At 42.0% G+C, this 23545-nt stretch overlaps 1 protein-coding gene and 1 long non-coding RNA gene across 9 annotated transcripts in view; one reads left to right on the forward strand and one right to left on the reverse strand.

Moving 5' to 3' along the window:
* The first annotated feature begins 6657 nt into the window (after window positions 1-6657).
* Window positions 6658-23545, forward strand: part of PCYT1B (phosphate cytidylyltransferase 1B, choline) — a 32490-nt gene continuing 15602 nt past the window's right edge. For 3 of the 8 annotated variants that reach the window (XM_085210532.1, XM_085210539.1, XM_085210517.1), the window contains exons 1-3: window positions 6663-6989; window positions 18947-19046; window positions 20439-20555. In XM_085210532.1, the coding sequence (XP_085066658.1) occupies window positions 6873-6989; window positions 18947-19046; window positions 20439-20555 (334 nt within the window). In that variant the 5' untranslated portion in view covers window positions 6663-6872. Of the gene's footprint in view, window positions 6990-18946; window positions 19047-20438; window positions 20556-23545 lie in introns of all 8 variants that reach the window. The other 5 variants (XM_085210499.1, XM_085210493.1, XM_085210523.1 and 2 more) reach the window with 4 other exon arrangements.
* LOC104915199 (uncharacterized) lies at window positions 9910-21958 on the reverse strand. The gene is made up of 3 exons (XR_796281.4): window positions 14529-21958; window positions 12287-12373; window positions 9910-11941 (listed from the first exon to the last, which is right to left on the reverse strand). It is a non-coding gene; the product is annotated as an uncharacterized LOC104915199 (long non-coding RNA).

Genomic DNA, 23545 nt, shown 5'->3' on the forward strand with positions numbered 1-23545 from the left:
TATCACAGGCAAGCCAGAAGTGCAAGGCATTGTCAGGTCTGGTAACAGTAATGTGAATCAGATAGGCCAGGGACCACCAGACAAGTCCACATTTGCATGAAAATTTGACAAATGGGCAGGTAAAGGTTGACGTGAATGGTATTGGAGGCTTATAATGCTGAAAAAGTCAGAGTGATGGAATACTGAAGATCAATCCAAGAAGTCTGAAATTGAGCTGGGGAGAAGGAAAGTGGCAGGTAGATTGAAGGTGGGTAGAAGAGAATGCAATAAAAATATAGGCAAGAAAGACAGCTTTGGCAAAGGATTTTGTGTGGATTTGAGGGAATTGGTGTGCACATCTAGAAAGGCAGAAGAGAGGAAGCTGAAATTGATCCAGAAAGAGAGAAAATAATGGCTTGCAGGGAAAAAGTGAAAGGAAGGATAACAACATAGTTTAAATTACATAGGAGAAAGATTTTTCTTAAATCATATTTTATCTGTAATGAGTATTTACTCAATAGCAGGACAGGCAGAAGATTAATCATTTAGGCAAACCTTATACTGAGATAGAGAAAGCAGCTACACTCAGCTTTATATTTCTCAGTAGTGGTGAAGTTGCAGCTATACTGCTCTTACACCCTTCTGCAGTAATGCTTTAGAGAACCCAAAAAACAACATGAAAGATAATGAGATAATCTTTAAAATATAACCTCTGAGAAATCTTTGCAACAATTAAGAGTGTTTAGTGTAGAAAAGGCATATTAGATTTGTCAAAAATAAAAATCTACCTGAATCTTCATTCCAAATCCTGAAATTATTGATTCAAAACCTTAATGAAAAAATAGTCAAGACGAAAGAGAATGAAACTGATATCTATGTCTGATAGAAAAGCAAGCAACGGAGTTAGGCAGCATCAACAAAAACTCAGGGTAGATGTTAAGAAAAAGACATTCTAATAAGAAAGTCACAACAGTGATAAGAATGGATTGAGTAGGCTGTTGCAGTGCTGGGAAGGGAATGATGAAGAGAGGTTAGCTAATTGAAATTCTTCACAACCTCTGTGCATCCAGCAGGAAAGTCCCACTGCTGGAAAAGCTGTCCTCCCATGACAACCCAGCAATTAAAAGCTTGATTGTTAAAAATAGCAAGAACAAAAAAAAAACAATTTAATGATGGGAGACACAGACCTAACGTTTCTCACTCTTAGTGAATAGCTCAATGGAATTACAAAATTAAGACAGCTATTCTCTTGTTCAAATACTAACCACAATTTCTATCTATTTTCTTCAGAAGTGCTTATAAAAGCTGTTTACAAAAGAGAATGCAAAGAACCTCCTCCAAAGTGGGTAGCTCCAGTTATTAAAGATAGATAGCACTATCAGGCATAGATGAGTGGGGTCTGCACCACAGGGCAGTGGGCATGGAACGGGATGCACAGGGCAGGCTGGAGCTCAAGGAGTGTTTGGACAAGGCTTTCAGTCACACGGTTTGGATTTTGGGTGGTCTTGTGTGGAGCCAGCAGCTAGGCTTAATGATCCTTGTGGATCCCTTCTGACTCAGTATATTCTATGATTTAATGGCTCTATTATTACTGAAAGACTGACTAATTTGATTCTATATATGTATTTTGAGAATATAGTACTTACTAAAAATCACATCTCTGCTACAGAGAGACAGATATAAGATGATGTTACACCAGACCCTGTGTTTTTTCTTTTAGTAATTTACAGACTGTCACTGCATATGAAGAAGTATGGATTTACTCAGTATACAATTCTGTAAGACTCTCTCATAAATCAGAAACATTTTGGATTTATTCTAACAAAAAGGCGATAGTAAGCTCTGTGCATTCCACTGGAATGATGAACTGCACCCTAAAAGTGAACTAAAGCAACAGTACATGGAAGCAGCAAAGAGAGTGTTGGAAGCCATGGTGTTAGATGTGTTGGATACCTTTCATTCTCTGCCCATGCAGATGTGAAAAAAATATATCACATTGTGGGGTTTTAATCTTAGTCTAAAAATCTGTCATTTTCTTAATTGATCATCATAGCAATAAGGTATCTTTTTCTTCTATTTTATTGTTGTTGATGTTTATTAATTCTAGCTAAGCCTAGAGTTACTGTGGTATAGATAGGTAGATAGAAAGAAAGAAACAGTATTGTAACTATTCTGAGCCTAATGCATTCCTGCATCTTACAAAGTCATGTAGCTGACAGTTGTTGAAGCCGTCAGGATCCAAAATATATACACTGAAACAAAAACCAGCTCTCCCGTTAAATATTCAAGAACTTATGCTGTGATGATTTGATTAGATGTTTGGCTTCAAAGTCAAACACTGTTTAAGCACGTCTCTCACCAGTTTTCCGTAGTCTCCTGTTGACTTCTGGACAGAAAATACCTGAGGATCTCTTTTCTTTTTTTATGACTCAGTTGTAAGTCAGAAGACTACTTCAGCCTGTCTTATATGCAGATCGTTTTAAATACAGCTTCTGCTGTGTTACTTAGTGCTTCAGATCCCCTGAGGCACTTCAAACATTTGATAATGTTCTTAAGGTCTGCAGTACATTCCTGTCCATGTTTTTACAAAGGACATTAGAATCATGGGTGTCTTTCATTAATACTGCAGTGCCCAGCCTGGAGAATCTGCTTAGTATTTTCAGACTTCTCTGTAGTAGTAACAGCTCTGGACAGCTGAGGGCATCTAAGCCAAATTACCTGCTGGCAAATGGCTTTGAAGTCTGTCATTACACTGTGCTGAAGATAGGAGGCTACATCTCTGCTTAAGAATTAAAAGCAGTATAAAGGCATTCTTTGTTAACTAATTGTGAAATGCATGTCATTTTCATTCTCAAATAGTTTGGGGTTCTTTAAAACGTTTATTCCCAGTTGCCAAATAGAGGTTTCTCTTTTAGGGATTTTGCCACAAGGCAAGAATGCAATTAGTATGCATTAAACAGCACGATTGTGACCTTGATGTAAACGGCTTGATGATGGTATGATGATTCTCTCTTATCTTAATCCATCAAATACAGAGAAAGAAGACTCTCTCTAATGGAAGTGGCCATGTTCAGATTGCAGCCATGTTACATGATCAGTGCTATTGTGCTAGAACTAGTTTAACATGAATAATAGGCAAAAGCATGATGGAGGTTTTACAGGTGCTGGTGTCTACAAGGCATTGAACTTTATTTAGTTAAAGCTGTGGGCTCTGATGAGTGCTTCACTAAAATATATTAATAATTTTAATGGCTAGATTGAAAAAAAAAAAAGCAGAGAAGATTTAGCTATGATGCCCTGAAAATGCAGAGGAACCTACCACAGGGTATGTCTTTGTAATATTCAGCTGCACGAGAAGCTCAGGCAGAGACTTAAATGCAACAACTAGACATTTATTTATTTGTTTGTTTGTTTGTTTGTTTCAAACTTGGAGAATTAATTATTCCTGTTTGTAAAAAGAACTTTCATATACAAAAAGTTCCATTACACCTCAAGGGGAACCTTGCTAGCCGTTAAGAATTTTCCCTGTTTGCTGTCTACTTGGTTCAAGTCTTGGGGATTGGATCGTGGTTTCTTGCGTTTTTGCATTGAACATCAATTTATGCACCTGGGAAACAGGATTTTCATGCATTAGATGTCTATTCACGCCCAAGCAATTGTTGCCAAGAGCTCAGTCACTAAAAGTAGTGGTATATATCCCTGTTATTTCTGAAGAAATGGCAGGAGAGTCCTCAGGAGACCACACTCAGCCTGATGTGAGATATTTGCTTACATACATACAAGAAATGAGATGCATGAACCATCCTACCCATCATGCTTTCTCCATTCTTCTTTTAAAATTTGCTTCACTTGTAAGGATTTACAAAAGACCACTGGCTCAGCATTTCCAGTCAAATCTATTCCTCAAATGAATCTATAATTCTATGAGAAACATTATGAAATACAAATCAAAATAGAGTCAGGCTCAATAGCAAACTCCCAGCATGAAATCAGAGATGAAATTCACCTTTTCGTGCGCAAATGAAGGGAATTTTCTGTTCCAACTTGCTGGCAATCACCCTGTTGCAAGAACATCTGTTCTCTTCTTTCTCCACCCAGAACACACACTTGGTCAGCGAGGCCTGGGCTCTGACTCCAGACATGTAGTTCACCCCACTGTTCACCTGGGAACTGGCATACATCATTGGGTTTATAAAAGGGCAACCTGCTAGATCCATCTATTCAAGTCCTAGCACTGTTCACCCAAATGTCCTAGTAGTGTAATGCTCCTTCAAAGCTTTTTTTATAAGAAAATGAGGGGGAAAAAAAGATCAATCCTCTCACTTCTAGAAAATTCAAAGGAAGCTTCATGTTACTCTGCTAGTGCTCTTATGTTCTAAAAAGGCATAAACCAGGTGCTCCATTGAGCTGTGCAGAGGTTATGGCTGAAAAATGAAAATGTATTATAGAATCACAGAACCATTACGATTGGAAAAGACCTCTAAGATCATCTAGTCCAACTGTCAACTCATCACCACCATACTCATTAACCATGTCCCTCAATACCACATCCACACGTTTCTATTAGAAGGTTCATAAGGAGGATTTAGGGAACTACAGGTGTGTCAGCCTGGCCTCAGTGCCAGAGTAGGTTATAGAACAGATCATTTTGAGTGAGATCGCATGGCATGTGTGGGATCAGGACCAGCTAGCATGAGTTCATGAAAGGCAGGCCCTGCTTAACCAATCTGATCTCCTTATATGATAGGATGACTCACCTGGCAGATGAGGGAAAGGCTGTCAATGTAGTCAACCTAGACTTCAGCAAAGCACTTTGACAGTGTCTCCCACATATTCTTCTAGAGAAGCTGGCCACCTGTAGCTTGGACAGGTATGTTCTTTGATGGGTAAAGACCTGGCTGGAGGATCAGGCTCAGAGAATGTGGTGAATGGAGTTAAATCCAGATGGCAACTGGTCATGAGTGCTGTTCCCCAGGGGTCAGTATTGGACTGTTCTGCTCAGTATCTTAATTGATGACCTGGACAAGGGGACTGAGTGCACACTCAGTGAATTTGCAGATGACACTAAGCTGGGAGGATTGATGATCTGCCTGGGGGTAGGAAGGCCCTACAGAGGGATCTGGACAGGCTGTATCACTGGGCTGATGCCAACGGGATGAAGTTCAACAAGGCCAAGTCCTGCATTTGGGCCACAGCAACCCCAGGCAATGCTACAGGCTTGGGGCAGAGTGGTTGGAAGACTGTGGAGGAAATGGACCTGGGGGTGTTGGTTGATTCTTGGCTGAGCATGAGCCAACAATGTGCTCAAGTAGCCAAAAAGGTGGATGGCATCCTGGCTTGTATCGGAAATACTGATGCCAGCAGGAGCAGAGAAGTGATCATTTCACTGTATTCAGCTCTGGTGGGGCTGGATGTTAAGTGCCGTGCTCAGTTCTGGGCCCCTCACTACAGGAAAGACATGGAGGCCCTGGAGCACATTCAGAGAAGGGCAGTGAAACTGGTGAGGGGTCTGGAGCACAAGTGTTACGGGGAGTGTTTGAAGGAACTGTGATTGTTCAGTCTGGAGAAGAGGAGGCTCAGGGGAGACCTTATCGCTCCCTATACCTACCTGAGAAGAGGTTGTGGCAAGGTTGTGGTTAGGGTCTGCCTTTTCTCCTAGGTGACCATGATAGGACTAGAGGGAATGGCCTCGGGTTGCACTGGAGAGATTCAAGTTGGATTGTAGGAGAAATTTATTCTCTGAATGAGTGGTGAGGTGCTGGCACAGGCTGTCCAGGGAGGTGAAGGAGTCACTGTCCCTGGAGGTGTTCAAGAACTGCGTAGGTGTGGTACAAAGGCACACAGTTGGTGGGGAAATACTGATGGTAAGTGAATGGCTGGACTGGATGACCTTGGAGGTCTTTTCTAATCTTGGTGATTCTGTGATTCTATAGTTCTTGAACACCTTCAGGGATGATGACACCACCACCTCCCTGGGCAGCCTGTGCCCATACTTCATTACTCTGAGAAGTTTTTCCTGATATTCCACTTGAACAGCTGTTGGCACAGCCTGAAGCCATGATCTCTTGTCCTATCGCTGTTACTTACCCGGGGGAAGAAGCCAGCCCACATTTCATCCTCCTTTCTGAGAGGAACTTTAATTCCTTTCACTGAAAAACGACTTTATTTTGAGCAGCAGAAATATACGAAAGCATTATCCAGAGAAGCTCAACCAAAAGCACAGCGTTTTTACGGAAAGGTAATGACGACAAGTCCCCTGACTTCTTTCGGTATCCCTAACAGATGATACATAACACACACACACCGGACGGCAGCCCGAACAACCGCTCCCAGGCAGCCCCGCGCCCCGCCAGCGGCTCGGCGGGCTGCGCAGCAGGGGGCGGTCCGAGCGTGGCCGTTAGTGGCCGCCGGGAGCTGTCCGTTCAGCACCGCGGACGGGACAGGGCGCCTCTCCCCTCAGGAGCGCCTCCGCGACCTCACTTTTCTTTAAAACAAACAAACAAACAAAAAACATACATATATATGTATCTATTTTCATTTATTAACAAACCGCACCTCTCGCAGCTCTATCCCGCTCCCCCTCGCCCTCTCCCGGCCGTGCTCGCCCCGCGCAGGGTGCAAGGCGGGAGGAACCGCCGAGCGGCCCGGTCCCGCAGTGGCGCCGCGGGGCGGCAGCCAACCAGGAGGCCGCATGCAAATGAGCGCGGCGCTCCCCCAGGCGGGCGGGAGGCGCGGCGGCCGCCCGGTTGCCATGGCGACGCGAGGCGGCCGTGCCCCCGGGCTGCTCGCGGGGAGACCCCCAGCGGGGCGGGCACCCGCGTGACGGCGGAGCCCCGCGCCGGGCGGGCCCGGGCGGCGGCGGCGGCGGCGGCGGGGAGCGGCGGGAGCCGGCCATGCCAGTGCTCGCCGGCGGTGCTGAGTCAGAAGCAGGTATCCCGAAAGCCCCCTCTGATGAGCGGCGCCCCGGGGCCATGGAGGAGCTGGAGCACACCTGTCCGCAACCGCGCCTGGTGAGTGCGGCCCGGCCCGCGGGCGGGTCCGTGCGTGTGGGCAGCGCCGGCGCGAGGAGGGCCGGAGCAGCGGAGGGCAAGGGACGGCTTTCCTTGAGCCTTCTTCCCGTTAGCTCGCGGCGCGGGCCGCCTTCCTCTTGCCCTTGCTCGTTCTTTGTCGTTTCGCTGACTTTGGGAAACGCGGTGACAGCAGAGCCAAGCGAGTTCCGGTCCTTATCCGAAAGCGAGAAAGGAAACGATAATACAAAACACCCCGTTAAAAAAAAAAAAAAAAAAAAAAAAGGGGGGGGGGGGGAACGAAGAACGCCGCGGTGCGCCGTTCTGCGGCCTCAAGCGCAGGTACCGCGGCCGTGGCGCTGGGGCAGGGCAGGGCAGGCCGCGGCGGCACCGGGCGGACACGGCTCCCGTAGCGCCCGCAGCGCCACCCGCCCGGGCAGCGATCCGGGACCGCGGGCGCGAGAGAGCGCCCCGAAGATGCGCTGCGCTGTGCGCGACTTGCCGCACCTCCGTGTGTGCGGGCCCGGACGGTCCCGAGCCTGGGAGCTGCCTCTTTTCGTGTGGTAGTGCCAAGTGCGGGAGTGTTGTCTTGCTTTTTGTGGAAAGCTTTTATTGTTCTTGCACACACGGAGGGGCAGGAAGCAGACAAACAGCAGCAAGATGTGGAAATGTGTGATTGATGCAACAGCTGAGCGTGGAAATCAGATCGTTCAGCTCCAGGATTCAGTCACGGTCCTGATTAACGCATATTTAAGCATCAGACTTCGGTAATTAACTTCAGCGCTATATTTGAATTAGTTGACCCCGTTCTAATGTGACAAGAAATAGCAACAGTCTCTGGCGTTGACCTAAATTAATGTTTCCTACTTGGTAGAGCTAGAACCAGCTTTAAAGAAAACCCTTATTTCGTTTAAGGGATGTCTTTGGAGCTGGGTTGATAGGGCAGGTGAGCTCACGTGCGGTTACTGCTGCATTCTCCTACACACTGCCCAAGATTTCTATGTCAAAACACCCGTTTGAATAGATTACTACATGCAGTCTGACACTTTAAAAGATTCTAAAGGAGGCAATGACAACGTGATGCCAGTGTTTGTGGTATCGCTGACTCCAGTATAATTCTGTGGAAATTCAGGTGACAGCTGGAGTGCATTAATAGAACAGAGATTCATTATGATGTTTTAGATCTTCATGAGTACCAGTAAATTCATAATGGACAGTGGAAACATTTTGAATGAATATTATGGAAAATGTGTCCATATAAAGTGGTACATTGACAGCCAGCGGATCTACCTTGTCTTCAGACAAAACAAAAAAAAGCCCGTTGTAGTATAATGGAATATACTTCTCTTGGTCGTATAAGATAGGTGCTTTAGATAGCTATGTCTTGAGAAGAGTTCAGAGCTGATGTGCTGAAGGGTCAGTCAGATGCTCTAGTAACTTGGACTTTGAAGCTCCTGTCAGACTCTTCTTAATATTTTCACTACCTTCTCTGATCCACCTCCACCATGTACACAGGTGGATCACTGACCAAGGCACTTACTTCATTAGTATAACTGAAAGAGGAGCTCTAAGTACCGTCTTTATATCAACCTGCAGTGCTGGACTACAGGATGGTACCTGAGAATGATACCAGTTATAGACAACTTTTTGATACTGCACTTTGCTTGTTACACAGCTCAAAAACGATCTGGACTTTCAAGTTCTCAGTACAGGCTCGTTTTTAGGAAGCTATTTTTGTTAAGGAAAAAGATTTCAAAACATGAAAAGGAGGTTAGTTGTTTTCTGAAACAGTTGTTGTCATCCTGTTCATTAAAAAAGCAATTAATTATTTTAAGCCTTACATCTGTGAATATTTTTAATGGATATCTGTCACTAGGTCTTCTGATTTTAGACTGTGCAGTCTGCTAGCTTGTCAGGAAGTGTCACAGTAGGATTAAAGAAAACCCCTGTATCCTTCAGTGGAAAACAGGGCACATTGAAGGCAAATTTCAGGTAAGTTTCAGTGTGTATTGAAAGTTGATGATTTCAGTGCATAGTGGTGTTGTGGTATGAATTGCCATAATTTTTTTCCCAAGACAGTCTTTGGGTTTTCTTAACCAACTAGAACATTAATGAGCATTCTTGCTTAAGTCAATTCCCCTGATACATCTCTCACTCAGTCTTTGCCATCTTTATGTTCTCAACTTCCATGTTTCCCAATGCCAGAAAAACTCTCTTAGGGTGACATACATACCTTAGTCTTGATAAAGAACAGAGAGACAAATGAATTATATTTTCAGTTTTTGTCAGTAATGGTAATCTTTGCAGTATCTTAGTCAAGAAAAAACACAGACAGCATTTTACCAATTCTAGTTTGCACAGTCTGGTTTTTATCCTGCCCTTGTTTACACCGAACTGCTGGCTTGGACCACTTTTCAATCTATTACTGCCCCATCTTTTTTTTTTTCCTTTTTTATTTTTCTTTTTTCTTTTTCCTTTTTTTTTTTCCTTTTTTTTTTTCCTTTTTTTTTTTCCTTTTTTTTTTCTTTTTTTTTTTTTTTCCTTTTTTTTTTCTTCTTTTTTTTCTTTTTTTTTTTCTTTTTTTTTTGTGAGCGTTGCTTCACCTGCTTAGACCTCCAGACATCCATGGTTTGGTCAGCTATCCATAGGTTGGTCAGAGGGACCATCATTGTTTTAAGTGGATAAATATTGCTGATCATATCATGACATGCATTCAAAAGATAGCTGTTTCCCCCACATAGTGTTCAACATGTTGTAGACTGCTGATGAGCTGTGGATCTCAGTCAGGGAATCCTGTTACGGTTTGCCTGTGTCTTACTTACACTGAAAAGGCCCGTAAGTGAGACAAGCTCTTAATTCAATGTGATGGCAGAGATATCAAGGGAGAAAATAGACGAGAAGTAGAAAATCGTGTGAACCAACATGCCTTTTTTATCATTATTTATTTCAGTATCTTGGGATCATGAGTTTGACTTTGGTTCCAGAAGAAACTCTACATGGGCAGCTATCTTATGGAAGGGTCGGGGTTCACCTTGTGAATTGCCAATCAACCTGAAATAAAGAAAAGGACACTGCAAGAGCACACTTTGTTCAGGAAGACTATTCCAGAGAGTGTCTTTGATAAAAAAAAGAAAAAGAAACGGTGGCAATTTATAAGTATAGTGCTGCAAATAAAGCAAAACTGAATACACATTGAAACTTTCCTGAAAACAAACTTCAAAATGTACCAGTTGGCCTCATCTTTCCTTTGAGGGGATCTTTTCCTCGTATTTCAAGTCCCTGTCACGTAATGTAGGCCTCAGTGAGAACACCTGGAAAAGTGCTGTTGTGACCTGAGTTAAAATGCATTGTTTTCAGAATTGGTCAGTTAATGGGAATGAAGTATCTTGAAATGTGTATTTCCATAGCAGTACCTAGTTCATCGTGCTCTGTGTCTAATGAGAGGTAATGCTTGAGTCAGGAATACAGGCTGTTCTGCAGCAGGTGGGGAAAGTTATGCACAGCTTGAAGAATCCTAAGAAATCCAATAACCACCTGAATTAGCCAAGGTGAACTAAAGGGGAGAAGACAAGTTGGGCTGTACAGGGATGTTGGTGAGTAAAGGGCCAGCAAGGAATTAAGCAGCTTTTTCATTACTTTAAAGTCAATCTGCATGATGACCTAAAGAAGCAGGTAGGTGACTTTTGCTGTGTCTGCTCTTTCCTTGGCTATGTAGTCCCAAGAGCACCAGGTTGTTCTAGGAATCACAGTTCTGTGACATCCACACTACCACAGGAAGCCATTCTCAGACATCTCAAGCTGAAGCCGGATCCCATTTGCCTGTGCAGCAAATAATATCAGCCTTGTGTGGAAATGCTGTACTAGTTTTTTTTCTGACATCGTTGCAAGGGCAGGGAGACTAGCTGGAGACTTTGGACCTATCCATATGGCGAATAAAACATGTTCTGCCAAGGCACTGTAAGCATCAGAGCTATTTGAGGTTTACCCTGGCAATCCCAGCAACTGATCCCAAGCCCGAGCTTCCTTCTACTGCCTTAACTTGAGATTCAGAAGCTACAAGCTCTTATGAATCAGTAGGACTTAGGCACCAGATACCCCTGAACCTGTAATAATTTGGAAAATCAGATTTATAAACGTTTGAAGAGCACAGCTTTCATGTAATTTGAGGTATCAGCTGCATTAGTTGTTTATTTTATTGTATTGTACTGTATTGTATTTTAGAAGAAATGACAGCACAGTGAAGGCAGCAGTGGGCTCCTCTAGATTCCTGTTCCTGCTGTTAAGCAATACATTATTAAGCTCAAAATCTGGAAAAAAAAATTGCAAGAAACTTGTTCATGTCTTGGCTTTCTATATTTTCATCCCTGGATACCTTACCTCTTTCATATTTGCAGGCAATGATTTGATAGGTTCTGATGCAACCTGTAGGATTACTTCAGATATTTTACTTCAAAGAGCCTCCATATATCTTTGTATTTACCTTTCATGTCTCACTAATATACATATACAATTTTAGCCAGAGGAGCTAATGCCAAATTTAGGGGCTTTTATTGTGATTTCAAAGCATCCCATGCATTTGCTCTCTCTCATCTGATGGTATGACTTAGGGGGTCTGCCATCTGTTTATTTCAAACTGGAACTAAGCATAAATGTATACATGAAAAGCTTGACATATGAGAAACCCAAAATGACTTTATGTGATCCAATATCTTTTAGTTCCTTTCCAAGTTTTGTTTCTGCTCCGGCTTAATTTTAGTTTTCATAAATGTTGCCTATTACACAAAAGCACAAACTCTTAAAAAATGCCCAATGTTTGTACTTGGGGCACATAGCAATCTTTACCACAGTTAACAAATAAATAGAAACTTGCCTGTAGGCACCAGAAATCTGCTGAAATTTGCATTTGCCGCATCAAAGGACACGCATTTGGTATACATTCCAGAGTGCCATAGTCTCTGCAAAAACATATTGCAATCCATGTTGATCAGATCCACAGAACTACAGAATTCATAAATGACCCATGAACACAGTACAGGGAGCAAGCACTACATTCTGTGTCTTGTATTCCTTGTTTGCAAATAATTTTATGTACCTGCAATGCAATTTTAGGAGAAGCTTTACTGAGAGAATGTTACTGAGTTCTTAAACTATGTTGTTGTTGCTACTGTGGAGGTTTGAGTAAAAAACCGTTGTATGTAGATATCTCTACTTGCTCCTCAAAAGCATATACAGAATTATGACATATATAAAACATAAGAAACCCAGTAATACAGAAATAGGAATAAGATGTAGCCTGTTACCTCACATTTGGGGCTGTGCACAGACAGCACAGCTGGAACTGTCTTCGTATGTGCTTATTTTGTTCCCAGGTAGTTTGCCCATCTTTCCTGCATGCATGGAGACAGAAGACAAAGGTGAAAAAACTCTCGTGAGAAGCACAGATAAATCAGAGGTCTGTTAATGAAAGCCCAGTGTGTTTCCTAGGGGGAAATAGCTCATACCAGGCTGCTCCTGTGTTCCAGCTGGGGAACTGCAGAGAATGCTTGCCTCGTGCTGGGGAAAATTCTTTTTTTCTTCTTTATGCTTCAGCATAGCTCTATTTTGAGTAATGATTTATATTTAAAAAAAAAGCTATCCTACATCTGACATGAAATAATTGATAGACATTAAGTACCTTTATGTTGAAACACGAGTAGAGATTGAATACTGAGCCAGGTTCTTCCAGAATCTCATCTACAGCTGAACTGATTTCAGCAGATTAACTCTTGCTTACAGTAAACCCGAAGGTAAGTCCTTTTAGGCATACATCAGGTATATACATTAATGCAGGTGACTAAAGAAATGGGCATTAGAAGTTAAAAAAAAAATATGAACCAACATCAGCAGTTTCTGCATTGGTCAATAAAACACAAAGTGGCATTGGAGCAGAGCTTGCACGTTTTGGGTCTGTGGTACCTGCTGCACAGATTTTAACTGCAAATTCATGACAGGCAGTTGGGTTCTGCAGTCTGATTGCAGTGTCCTCCTTTAATGATGGCCTTTTCAGGCCGCAGTTTGGTAACCAGCACCCTGCTGATGGAGCGCTATGCTTCCTTGTCTTGAACTGTTGCATATCCCTCCTCCTGTCAGAGACCCCTGACAGCCTGAAGCTCTGTCAAGCAAGGCAGTAGGACTGAGGCTCACAGACTGCACGCTGCCTTAGCATCATTTTTTTTTCAGTACCCAGGTCACTTGTGTGCAGCACTCCTTCCAGTTGTGCTGGGAGGAAGAGGACAGATCTGTGATTTGCAGAGGCTCTTGTTTCTTTTCCAGCTAGCGTTCATGTAGATGGAGGTGCTTCATGATTCACCTGAGCTCTGCTTAACTTGGGATGCATCCTGCCTCTGCAAGGGATTTTAATTCTGAATACTGTGTTCCAGTTTGGTCAGAAGCTGTAGTTGTCACACAAGAATCTTGTCACAAAATTATTTCTCCTTTTGCAAAGATTAGAGTAGAATATTGTTGTGCTAGTTTCATCGTCTATGAAACATATTTACATCAGTGTGCTTCTTGAGAAAGCAGTGGAAGCTTTTTTTTCTGCTATTAATTTCTAATTTGTAATTACATCTCACATTTAATCATGACTTAGTACTAATGACAAACAAAGTATAATTGAAGATAAAGCCCCAGAAAAAGCAACTGGGAATAAGGTAATTTGGAATGCTTGCAAACAGAGGTGTTATTATAATTATTTTTTAAGTTATTATTCTTGTTAGGTTAGTTTGGCCTATTTTTTTAGATGCACCTCTTTGAGTCAGCAGAATTGCTGGAGAATAAGCTAGATTTTCTTTTGATTCATGTGTCAATACTGGAGCTTTTTCCTTCTCAAAAGTTTATCTCAGGGCACCCACCGACAACATTCAGTTATGACTGTCTGGGCCAAAGTTACTGGAGGCAAATACATCAGACAGGATTTTCATTTTCTGTATTGTTCACTCCCCAGACCTCAAGGAGAAGACCCAGGTAGGAAGCCCTTCCACTAGCAAAGGGCATTTGTACTTCAGAAGCTCCACGTGTATTTTTAGTTCCTCCTAAAGAGTTTCAATAACGTTTTGCTCTTAGCAAATGTTCCTTAAAGCCGATGTCAGCATTTCCTGCTCTGTAATTACTGTTTGCTAACATCAGGAGCAGGTTCCCAAAATATTCTTCCTTCATATGAGTAGACCTCACCCACGTGATTCGTTCCAGTGAAATCAGTTATTTGTTTTAAATACTGCCTCAGAGATGGAAGGAGATTGCAGCATCATACCTCCCACAGAATTTCCCTGCCAGCAAAGCACAGGCCTTACAAAGCACAGCTCTGTGAAGCTTTCCGTGTCTAGCCATACTGGCTCAAGACCTGAAATGTGCTTAGACCTTCGTTGCTGGCCAAATCCTTGGTGACATAGAAGAGTTCTCTCTATCAAGAGAACAATGTTTTTGTCTGCTATGTGGTAAGCAAGGTAGTGTAGCTGTGTTAATAAAAATAATTTTTGAAAAGAGTCGTCCCTTCTACGTACGTACGTTGCATGCAGTTACCCTGCAGACAGAGCTACAGTGGCCAGATGCAGTCTGGTGTGGATGGCTCTACTGTGCCCAGTTTCAAAAATATTTCTCTCTTCCTCGCTGCTGCGTGGGAGAAGAAAATAAAAAGAAATACATAAAACAGCCGCACAACTAGTTATTCCTCTTACAGACTGTAAACAAAATAAATGGTGTAGAGGTGCTCATACTTTTTAGGTGCTGTTTCAGTGGTCTGACTCCTGTTCCTCTACAAAACACCTTCCACTTTCCTTTAAATCCGTTGGAAACATAAGCTGTTCGTATTTATCTGCTGAATTGCAGCTGAGTTAAATGGCTACAGTAGCCTAAGAGGCTATGAAGAGAGGTAATAGAAAGGCAGCATCAAGATACACCTGAAAATGAACTACTCCTAGTAGTCATATGGCATTTCTTCTGGGGTTGTATTCTGACTCAGGATGGAGTTCAGTTGGAAAGAGCTACTGCCCTGCACTCTCCTCTCAGTGTCTCATTAGTTATATTTGGGGGCTGCTAACATACTGAGTGCAAATGACGCTATCTGAGGGATTTACTTGGAAGCCCCTCTTTTCCTACTTCTCCATCTCTTCAATTACTGAAGTTGATTGAACTTCGTTCAGTTCTTGTGTGAACATGTGAGATACTTGAAACTTGTCACCAGATGGGTCACTTCTGGTATGCAGGGGTTGTTTGATACCTTGTTTTCACATCCATTTGCTTTTAGGAATTCAATTTTTAATTATAATTCAGTGCAATATCTTCATTTCCAGGAAACACTTCCAGTTGCACTGCAAAAGTTTTTTTTTATTTTTAACATCCTCAGACGTAAATATCACTAAGGAATCCCCATTTCACAATGACTTCTCCATTTATGACAGGTAACAGATTGTCTCTAGACTCCACAAATTAATATTACAGTAACAACATGGCATTTGGACTGCTTAAATGAAAATATGGTCTCCCTGCTGGTATCAGGTGCTTACGGCCTCAGATAACCCCAGAGTGTGAGCACCATGTAAATAATTTTCTATTCCTATCTGTTAAAGCTCTACAGTCATAGAATCATGAAATGAACACAGAATGGTTTGGGTTGGAAGGGACCATAAAGCCCACCCAGCCCCAACCCCTGCCATGGGCAGGGCTGCCCCCCACCAGCTCAGGCTGCCCAGGGCCCCATCCAACCTGGCCTTGAGCGCCTCCAGGGATGGGGCACCACAGCTTCTCTGGGCAGCTGTGCTAATAGCTTCACCATCCTCTGAGTAAAGGATTTCCTTCTAACATCTAACCTGAATCTCCCCTCTTTTTGTTGAAAACTATTCTGCTCTGTCACTAGTAGACTGTGTAAGATATCAGCCCCATCCTACTTAAAAGCTCCCTTTCTAGAAATTGGAAGAGTTATCAGCTTGAACAGTGTATAAACCACCTTGCGACTAACAGAGAAGGGCAACAAAAATAAACACAGCTATGGACCAGCTGTACAAGGGAATAATTCTGTTATTTAATCACAGCAAAATTAGCGTGGAAAAAAATGACCGAGAGGAGGAAAGAGAGAGAAATCACAAAATAACTGAAATCCTGAGAGACATGGAATAGGTGACTACGGATGATTTCCAGTACAAGAATATAAAGCAATACAAGCAAAAGGCAGATGCTGAGCAAGCAAAAGGAGATAATTTGCCAGTGAGCTCACGTTGAGGCTGCAGAGTACCCTGCTACAGGATGATGCAGATCTCAGAAGCTTATCTTGGTCCAAAGGTGATTTGACTTGCTTGGCTAATTGCAAAATGAAAGTGCCAGAAAATAATGAAGACACAGATGAAGAGAAAAGTCTGTCAGAAGAAGACAGAAGTACACTTGTCTAACCATCTGATTATTAACAGAACTGAAGCAAACTTCTACAAGTACTTCAATGGATTAACCAAAATGAAAAGGCTGCTATATAGATTATCTCTTCTCTCAGTTCCAGTTATTACTCATAGGAAATTGGAAAGATAGGAGTAATTATAATAAAAGTGGAAAGGCGCTTGATCATTTATTTCTGTTTTTTGATCACTTCTTGAAATACTTTATCTTACACCGTTGCAGACAAACCAGATGATCTTATTTTCCTCATAAGATGTTCTTTTTAAGCTCTGTGGCATCTTTTCTAGGCCAGAGAAAATGGAATAGTATTATATACACTAACTGGGAGCTATTGATGTGTGGCAGCACACAGTATTTATCCATTTCTCTATTTATGCATTCTGTCTTTGAGAGAATTTTGCTGATTTTAACTTGCTGTGTTTAATGCATTTTCTTATCCACTGAGAGGTCACAGAGTAACAGAAGCATGGACAAGTCTGGGTCTAAGCCCTTGGCCATGAGGTGAGCTTTAACGATGAGTGTTTACAAAAACTAGATTGATGGGAAGCTAATAGAGGTTGTTCTCCATTTAGCAGAGAGTGAAAGAAAAACCTTGGTGTCATAAAGGTGTTCAAATGGACAAAAAGCCCCACTGTGTTTGCCTGGAAAAAAAAAATCTTGCTGTGAACCAGGCCTATTTTCTTCAAATAATCTCTAAGGAAACAGCCTCTGCCAAGCTAGGATCTGATTACCAGTTGCAGGCCTCAGACCATAGCCATTATTGTTTTAACATTTCTGCCTTCCTCTTTATCTCAGCACGAACCTGGCTGTATGGCTGTTGTGTAACTTGACCTTGCTTGGAGATAAAAAGACAGGTTAGCACTCAGGGATCACAAAGACAGAAGCAAAAAGACGGTATTTAGAAAATAAAGGAGGGAGCTCACACTATATGATTATGTGTAATGCTCTGTGCTGTGCTACGTGGGTTGCTGGTTGAATAGTTCAATTCCGTGAGACCCAGGCAGAAATGTGGAGTTGTTTGGCATATTTTCTCCAATTTTAACCTTGTCTGCGCAGGGAAGCTGTGATTTTTATCACCAACATATTAATGTGACCTCAGATGATTTCCAGCAGTCTTTGATCTTAGGAAAAAAAGGAAGGAAAAACGTACACATGCGTATATAAAGGTTGAGTGCTTGAGGGAAACAAGACAAATAGTATATCCCAAAGCAGGAAGAGTTGAAAATGATTCTTACAGATCACTTTTTACTGTCCTTTTGCTACTGTCCTCTGACCTTTGCATGCAACAAGACAGCACAGAGGTCAGCAGCAATTAAGCTCTACGTGTCTTTGGATTTAAGCATCTTGGGATGCTAAAGAAAATAAATGCTCAGTGATTAAGTGATTCAATATCTAAAAGCTAAAAAAGCATAAATAAACAGGAAGAGAGATTCTGTTACTACCAACAGATCAAATTTATACTGACAGCTGTGCACTGCATAAATGGTCACTGTCAAAACCAAAGCAGTGGTGCAAGGCTGTGAGGTCCCAGCTAAATCGCGGTGGAAGCAAAGTAAGTAACACCTCATCTCACAGAAACAGAGCAACCCAAAGCTCAGCTAATTATAGCTTGTTGTTTCTATGATTCTGGAGAGATGTCAAGCCAAGAGTAAGGGAAGCATGTTTTTTTTCATATCAGACCATATGGCAGATAATAAATACCTGATATTCTTCCTGCCGAGAATTTCCTACATAGGCATGAACAGAAAAAAGTAATGTCTGTAGCAGGGTTTCCTGACAGATAACACCACGTCATTCTTCACACATCCTCACTCTCTCACTCCTGTCTTTATTTTATAAGCTCTTCAGACCCTCGTTGTACTCTGACGACAATTCAAGCATTTTAGTACTATTACAGTATATGTCAGAAAAGAGAAGGGAATTGTAGCTCAGATAGCTCTGGCTAGGTAGGAGTTCTGGTTGCAGTCCTGGCTTTATTTTGAATGGCTCCTCAGAATTGTCTGAGATTCTGATTAAAGACACAGCAAAACAGTGTGTGGTCCCTGTCATCTGTACTGCTGTTTTGTCAGTTGGAAGAACAGGTATGTGTGAGGAGTTGGCCCATTTGTAGTATTCTAGATTCCAGTTAGCTTTTCCAGCTGTTGTTTACACAGAGCAAAGCACATCTTGTTAACTTGGGCCTTCGGTCTTGTTGAGACCAAACCAACGATTAAGCTGCCAGGACCCATAGCCATCAGACCTGTCTTTGCCCTGCAAACAGAACAGTTCTGTGCCTGCTCTCACGTCAGAATGCTTGAGCTTCTCAGCTGAGACAATGAGTTAGGTTGGAAAAGTGGAAAGCTTTGGAAAGTTTTTGGAAAGCTTTATTTTCTTCATCATTTTACCTTCTGTGAATTGTATTTGCTGTAGTTTGACCGAAAAGCAAACGTTCCTAGGAAACACACCAGCATTTAGCCTGGTTAGAGTATTCTGGCACAGTTCAGTGGTTCTTTTTTGACTCCTTGATGACCAAATTGACTTTGTGTTTTTCCCTCTTCCAGACTCTGACAGCACCTGCCCCATTTGCAGATGAAACAAGCTGTCAGTGCAGAGCACCCCACGAGAAGCTAACCATTGCACAAGCCCGCCTGGGAACACCAGGTATGTGTAGAGAATATCAGCAGGACCATGGGTACTCTCAAAGCAAAGGCATTCTTTTACAGATAGGTATCAATACTTGCTTTTGCCTTCTATTTGGAAGAAGAGAGGCCAGCCTGATATCTGGTGCTGTCAGGTAATGGGGAAGAAACCACTGACTAAAGGACCTTTATTGTTCGCTAGAGAAAAAAAAAAACAGGAGAAAACATTTCAAGGTAGAGTTTGATATTCTCGTGGATGCTTGCATGTTGTTCAGAAGGAAGGCTTGCCAGCCCACTCCAGACTGAAAATTGTGTTGTGTAATGTAATGGCTACCACTGGAGTTTCTTTCAATGATTCTCTTGCTGACCACATAAAAACCTTAAGTGGCCTTAATTAAAGACCATTTGCCCGTTATAAAGAAAACATTCCTAATTTGTGAGCTCTGTCTGAACATTTTTTCCAGACTTACCTCTGTGTTTGGGCTGAGGAAACAGTATAATTTCACAGAAAGTCCCAAATAAATATTTCAGCCCCTCTGAATTCCAGGAGAATCAATTTTTTTTTTTAAAGCTTTTGCATGCTTACTCTGCATACTTAAAATAAGCTTCTAAAGTACGTAAGCAGATCCACTGTAGAGGAGTAAATACCAGATTTCCAGTCAGTTGTACAAGGTATTATGTGGTCCCAAATTTTTATGGACCCGGGGATGTCCTGATAGTGGAGATATCTCTCTGTAACGCTGAAGCACATTCCATGAATGTTAGGGCTCTGTTTTTCTTGTCTCTGTTTCCCTTTTGCTTGAAGGTAACTTCTTTGTGGCACAGCTGCTAGGCCAGTCATTTGGTAATGTTTTACCTTTTCTGCCTAAAGGCTGTTGCTGAAGATTTCATACGGGAAGAGTTATATGGGTGATAGCAGGTGTAAGATTGAAAAAAAAGATGAGCTCATTAATAAGAGGGAAGTATGAAAAAAGGACAGTGAAGTGCTTATGTGGAAGAGGTGAGTTATGGGGAAAAAAGCTACAAACCAGAAGGGAGAAAATGTGAAGCAATAGTAAAAAGCAAGGAAAAAAAAAATCCAGAAGACAGAACAGTCTAGAAAGGCAGAGGGAAAAGAACAAGACATATGGTGGAACTCTGAATGAGACAGGAGGATGACATTTTTGCTAAATTAGAATACGGGGATGATGGATGATAATAAATAGGCTAAGTTTGAGAGAAAACAGCAGAGTACAGAGAAGAAGAAGCAATAAGCAGGATAAAACTCCGCAAGTTCACCCACAGAGAATTTTGAATATCAGAACTGGAGTAGATATTCACAATGATCTTATCTGGGAACAAAAACCTGTTCAGCTGAATTAAGTGAAACTAGTTTGGGGTCTGTAAAATCACTGTTGTGTTTCTTTCTCCACAGTTGACAGACCTGTCAGAGTGTATGCAGATGGGATATTTGACCTCTTCCACTCTGGCCATGCTAGAGCTCTTATGCAAGCCAAAACTCTATTCCCAAATAGCTACTTATTAGTAGGAGGTAAGATCAGAGTAATTTATTGCACTGAATTTTTGCTTCTGTGCTTTAGCATTGGAGTTATTGCTGTGCTCTCACCCCCAGCTGTTAATGCACTATGACTTTGAATGCTACTTTCACTCTGGGGGCTTTCTATAGGTGATTTGCCTTGACTTACATCTTACAATTGCATCAATTAAAGTAAAAGTCAAATTCTGCCCTCAGCAGCACAGGCACAATTCCCATTCTAGTTAAAGCAGGTGTCTGCGTGACTCTGTGCTTAGAATAGCTCCACATGAATAATTTACCTTTTTCAGCTATTCGCTCAAAATTGTTCAAAGATGGAGATGAGTGAATGAGATCAGCCACTCATTTATTTCTGGCTCTTCAGTCCCTCTGCCAGTCAGGCACAGCCCACGTCCTCTTGCTGCTGGGTCAGTACTGTGTGTGCGAGCCCAGTCTTCACCATCAGCCGAGAAGCTGAATCTAGCCCGTTATCATTGTAGACCTAAATGTAGATCATGACTTGAATGTATTTTTCGGCTCACAAGTGCCCCCAGGCAATTTACATTCTTTCCAGCTTTTTCCACTAATTCCTTCTTTTTTGCCTTGTGCCTTGCTAACAGATGCTCAGCACTTGGCATATGCCAGAGAAGTCACTGGAGAGTGGCTGTTTCCTGCCCAGCTGGCTGTGCAGGCACCGTTCTCGTGAGGCCCCACGAACGTGCATTTCATTTCCAGTTTCCCTGCACCTTTGAGTTTGAGATACATCTCAGAAATATTGCACAGCAATATGCAGCTGCTCAGACGTTCATAGAAGTGATAATAAAGAGAATGAAAATGCAACCTCCAGACACTTTCTAAGACACTCACTGCATCTTTGTTCCAAATCAGTTAGAAAGGGGGAAGGTTAAAAAAAAATTGTAGAGGAAAAGAAAATCTCCTTTTAAACATAATCTTCGGTTTTACTCTTAAGTTTATGAATGGTGACAATTCAAAGGGAGCTTCCTGAGAAGGAAATGACATCCCTTTGTTACGAAGGAAAAATTTAGGACATCTTGTTTCCCTCTTGATCCAGATAGCTTGCAGTAGAAACAAGCGGATGTGTAAAAGTGTGAAGAATGTGAAGCTTAAAAAATGGAAATTATGTAGGCTTTGTTCTTGTTTTAAAAGCAAGAGAGGTGAAGTGGTTGTGTCACCACTTCAGGTCAGGGAAGGAGCTCTGGGGCAAAAATGCAGCTTTATTGAATTTCATGGCGTAGCTCACTGTGCCTTTTAGTTCTGGAGTGAAAGACAAAGCAGCCAGCACTCATTAATACCTTTTCACAGCAATGCAGTGCCTTAGCATGTTTAAAGAATGGACACTTTTCCACACCCACGTACAATTTGTGCTGCAAAAGCACTGGTATCATGTGTGTTCCTGTGCATCACAACCGATCCTTTTTATTTCTTATTGTGAAAACAATTATTTGGAGCTGAGATGTTTTTGATAGACGTTTATGCCTTCTCAAGTCACTCATTAGAGCAGGATGATAGAAATAAAAGGAAATGCAGACATACTGTGACTGCACTCTATATGAACAAGTAGTACTCAAAAATTGAAATCTCACCTTTCCACAAAATTCAAGCAAAAACTTCCATTTTCCAATAATTTTAGTAAACCTTTTCTTCCAGGAGAGGATAACTCTAAGGTTACATAAAGTTTGTAAATAAATACAAATGCAGTCTCAGAAAGGAATGTTCCTACTACAAATGCATTTTCTCCATTAGATTTCCTGTCAGCAGGCATGATAAAAATGATGTAATAAGAGAGAGTAGCATTTAGCTAGCTGAAATACACATATATATTATTATCTGACTCTGAATTTTGCCTGAGCTCCAGGGTATTTACATTTTGCCTGCTTTAAAGGTCCTTTATGACCATACATCAATAATATCAATTTTAAATCTCAAAAAAGACTGAATCTTTGCCAGAGCCTCGTCTGATAAGTTGGCGTTTTCAAATTGGGAAGATGTGGCTGCTGTTGGGCTGCTATCACGTGCCTCTGCAGCACTAATAATGCTGCATTTGTCATTTGTCAAGTATATTTACTGTTTGTCCAGGTGTCACAGAAAAGTGAGACGCAAAGGCATGGGTTTGACCTGTGGTGAAGGGCAAATACTGTCAACCCAAAGGGTATCAAATTATTCCGTATGGGAGTCAAATGACTATTGCAGCTATAATATTGGACAGAGTTAGAGCCGTGGGGACAGGCCACTGCATCTTATGCAACATTATGTGAGTGGAAGGAAAATGGCCAACTTTTATAGTCCTCCAGTAACATGGATGGTGTTTCCGCCTCATTTTAAAAGCAGTGTGATGTAGTATTGGCACATCCAGAGTTAAAGATGCATTCCCAGGCTCCACCCTCTCCACTGGAGCATATGGCTTCTCCCAGTCCTTTCCACAGGGCTTTTTCTTCTGTGATTTCCCTTTTGATCATGCCATAAGCCTTATTTCTCTTTCTATGAAATCTGCTGAAGTTAAAGCTAAGCTCAGAGACGGATTCCTGTAAAATTTGCCCTGACTTGTTTTTTATCAATGTTTATTTAATGAGAAACTGTTCTTCTGTGATTTAGAGCTGTGTGGGCAAATTAATCATTTAGAACTTTGTTTACGTAAGAGCAAACCTTTATACTGCAAGGGCAGTTGAACGCTGGAACAGGGTGCTGTGGGGTCTCCATCTTTGGTGTGCAGCCTTGCTGTAGTCAGCCCCCCTCCAGGGAGGGGTTGTTGGATTAGGTGTCCGGGTATCTTCCTGTCTCAACCGTTTTGTGATACATGTAGTTTGACACTGCAGTTTCCATTTGTTTTTAAAGCACTGTCCATAATCAGCCCTGAAATCTCTGCTTGTAGTGGGATTCACTTGCCTCACATGTGCTTACGGTACCATGTGAGATGTCCTGCAATATTTCACTTGGGCTCCGGCTGCAGCTCCAGAAAGGGAAGATCTCTCATAAATCTGTGGTTGTAC

The sequence above is a fragment of the Meleagris gallopavo genome, chromosome 1 (assembly GCF_905368555.1).
Source record: "Meleagris gallopavo chromosome 1, MGAL_WU_HG_1.1, whole genome shotgun sequence".
NCBI classification, from domain to species: domain Eukaryota; kingdom Metazoa; phylum Chordata; class Aves; order Galliformes; family Phasianidae; genus Meleagris; species Meleagris gallopavo.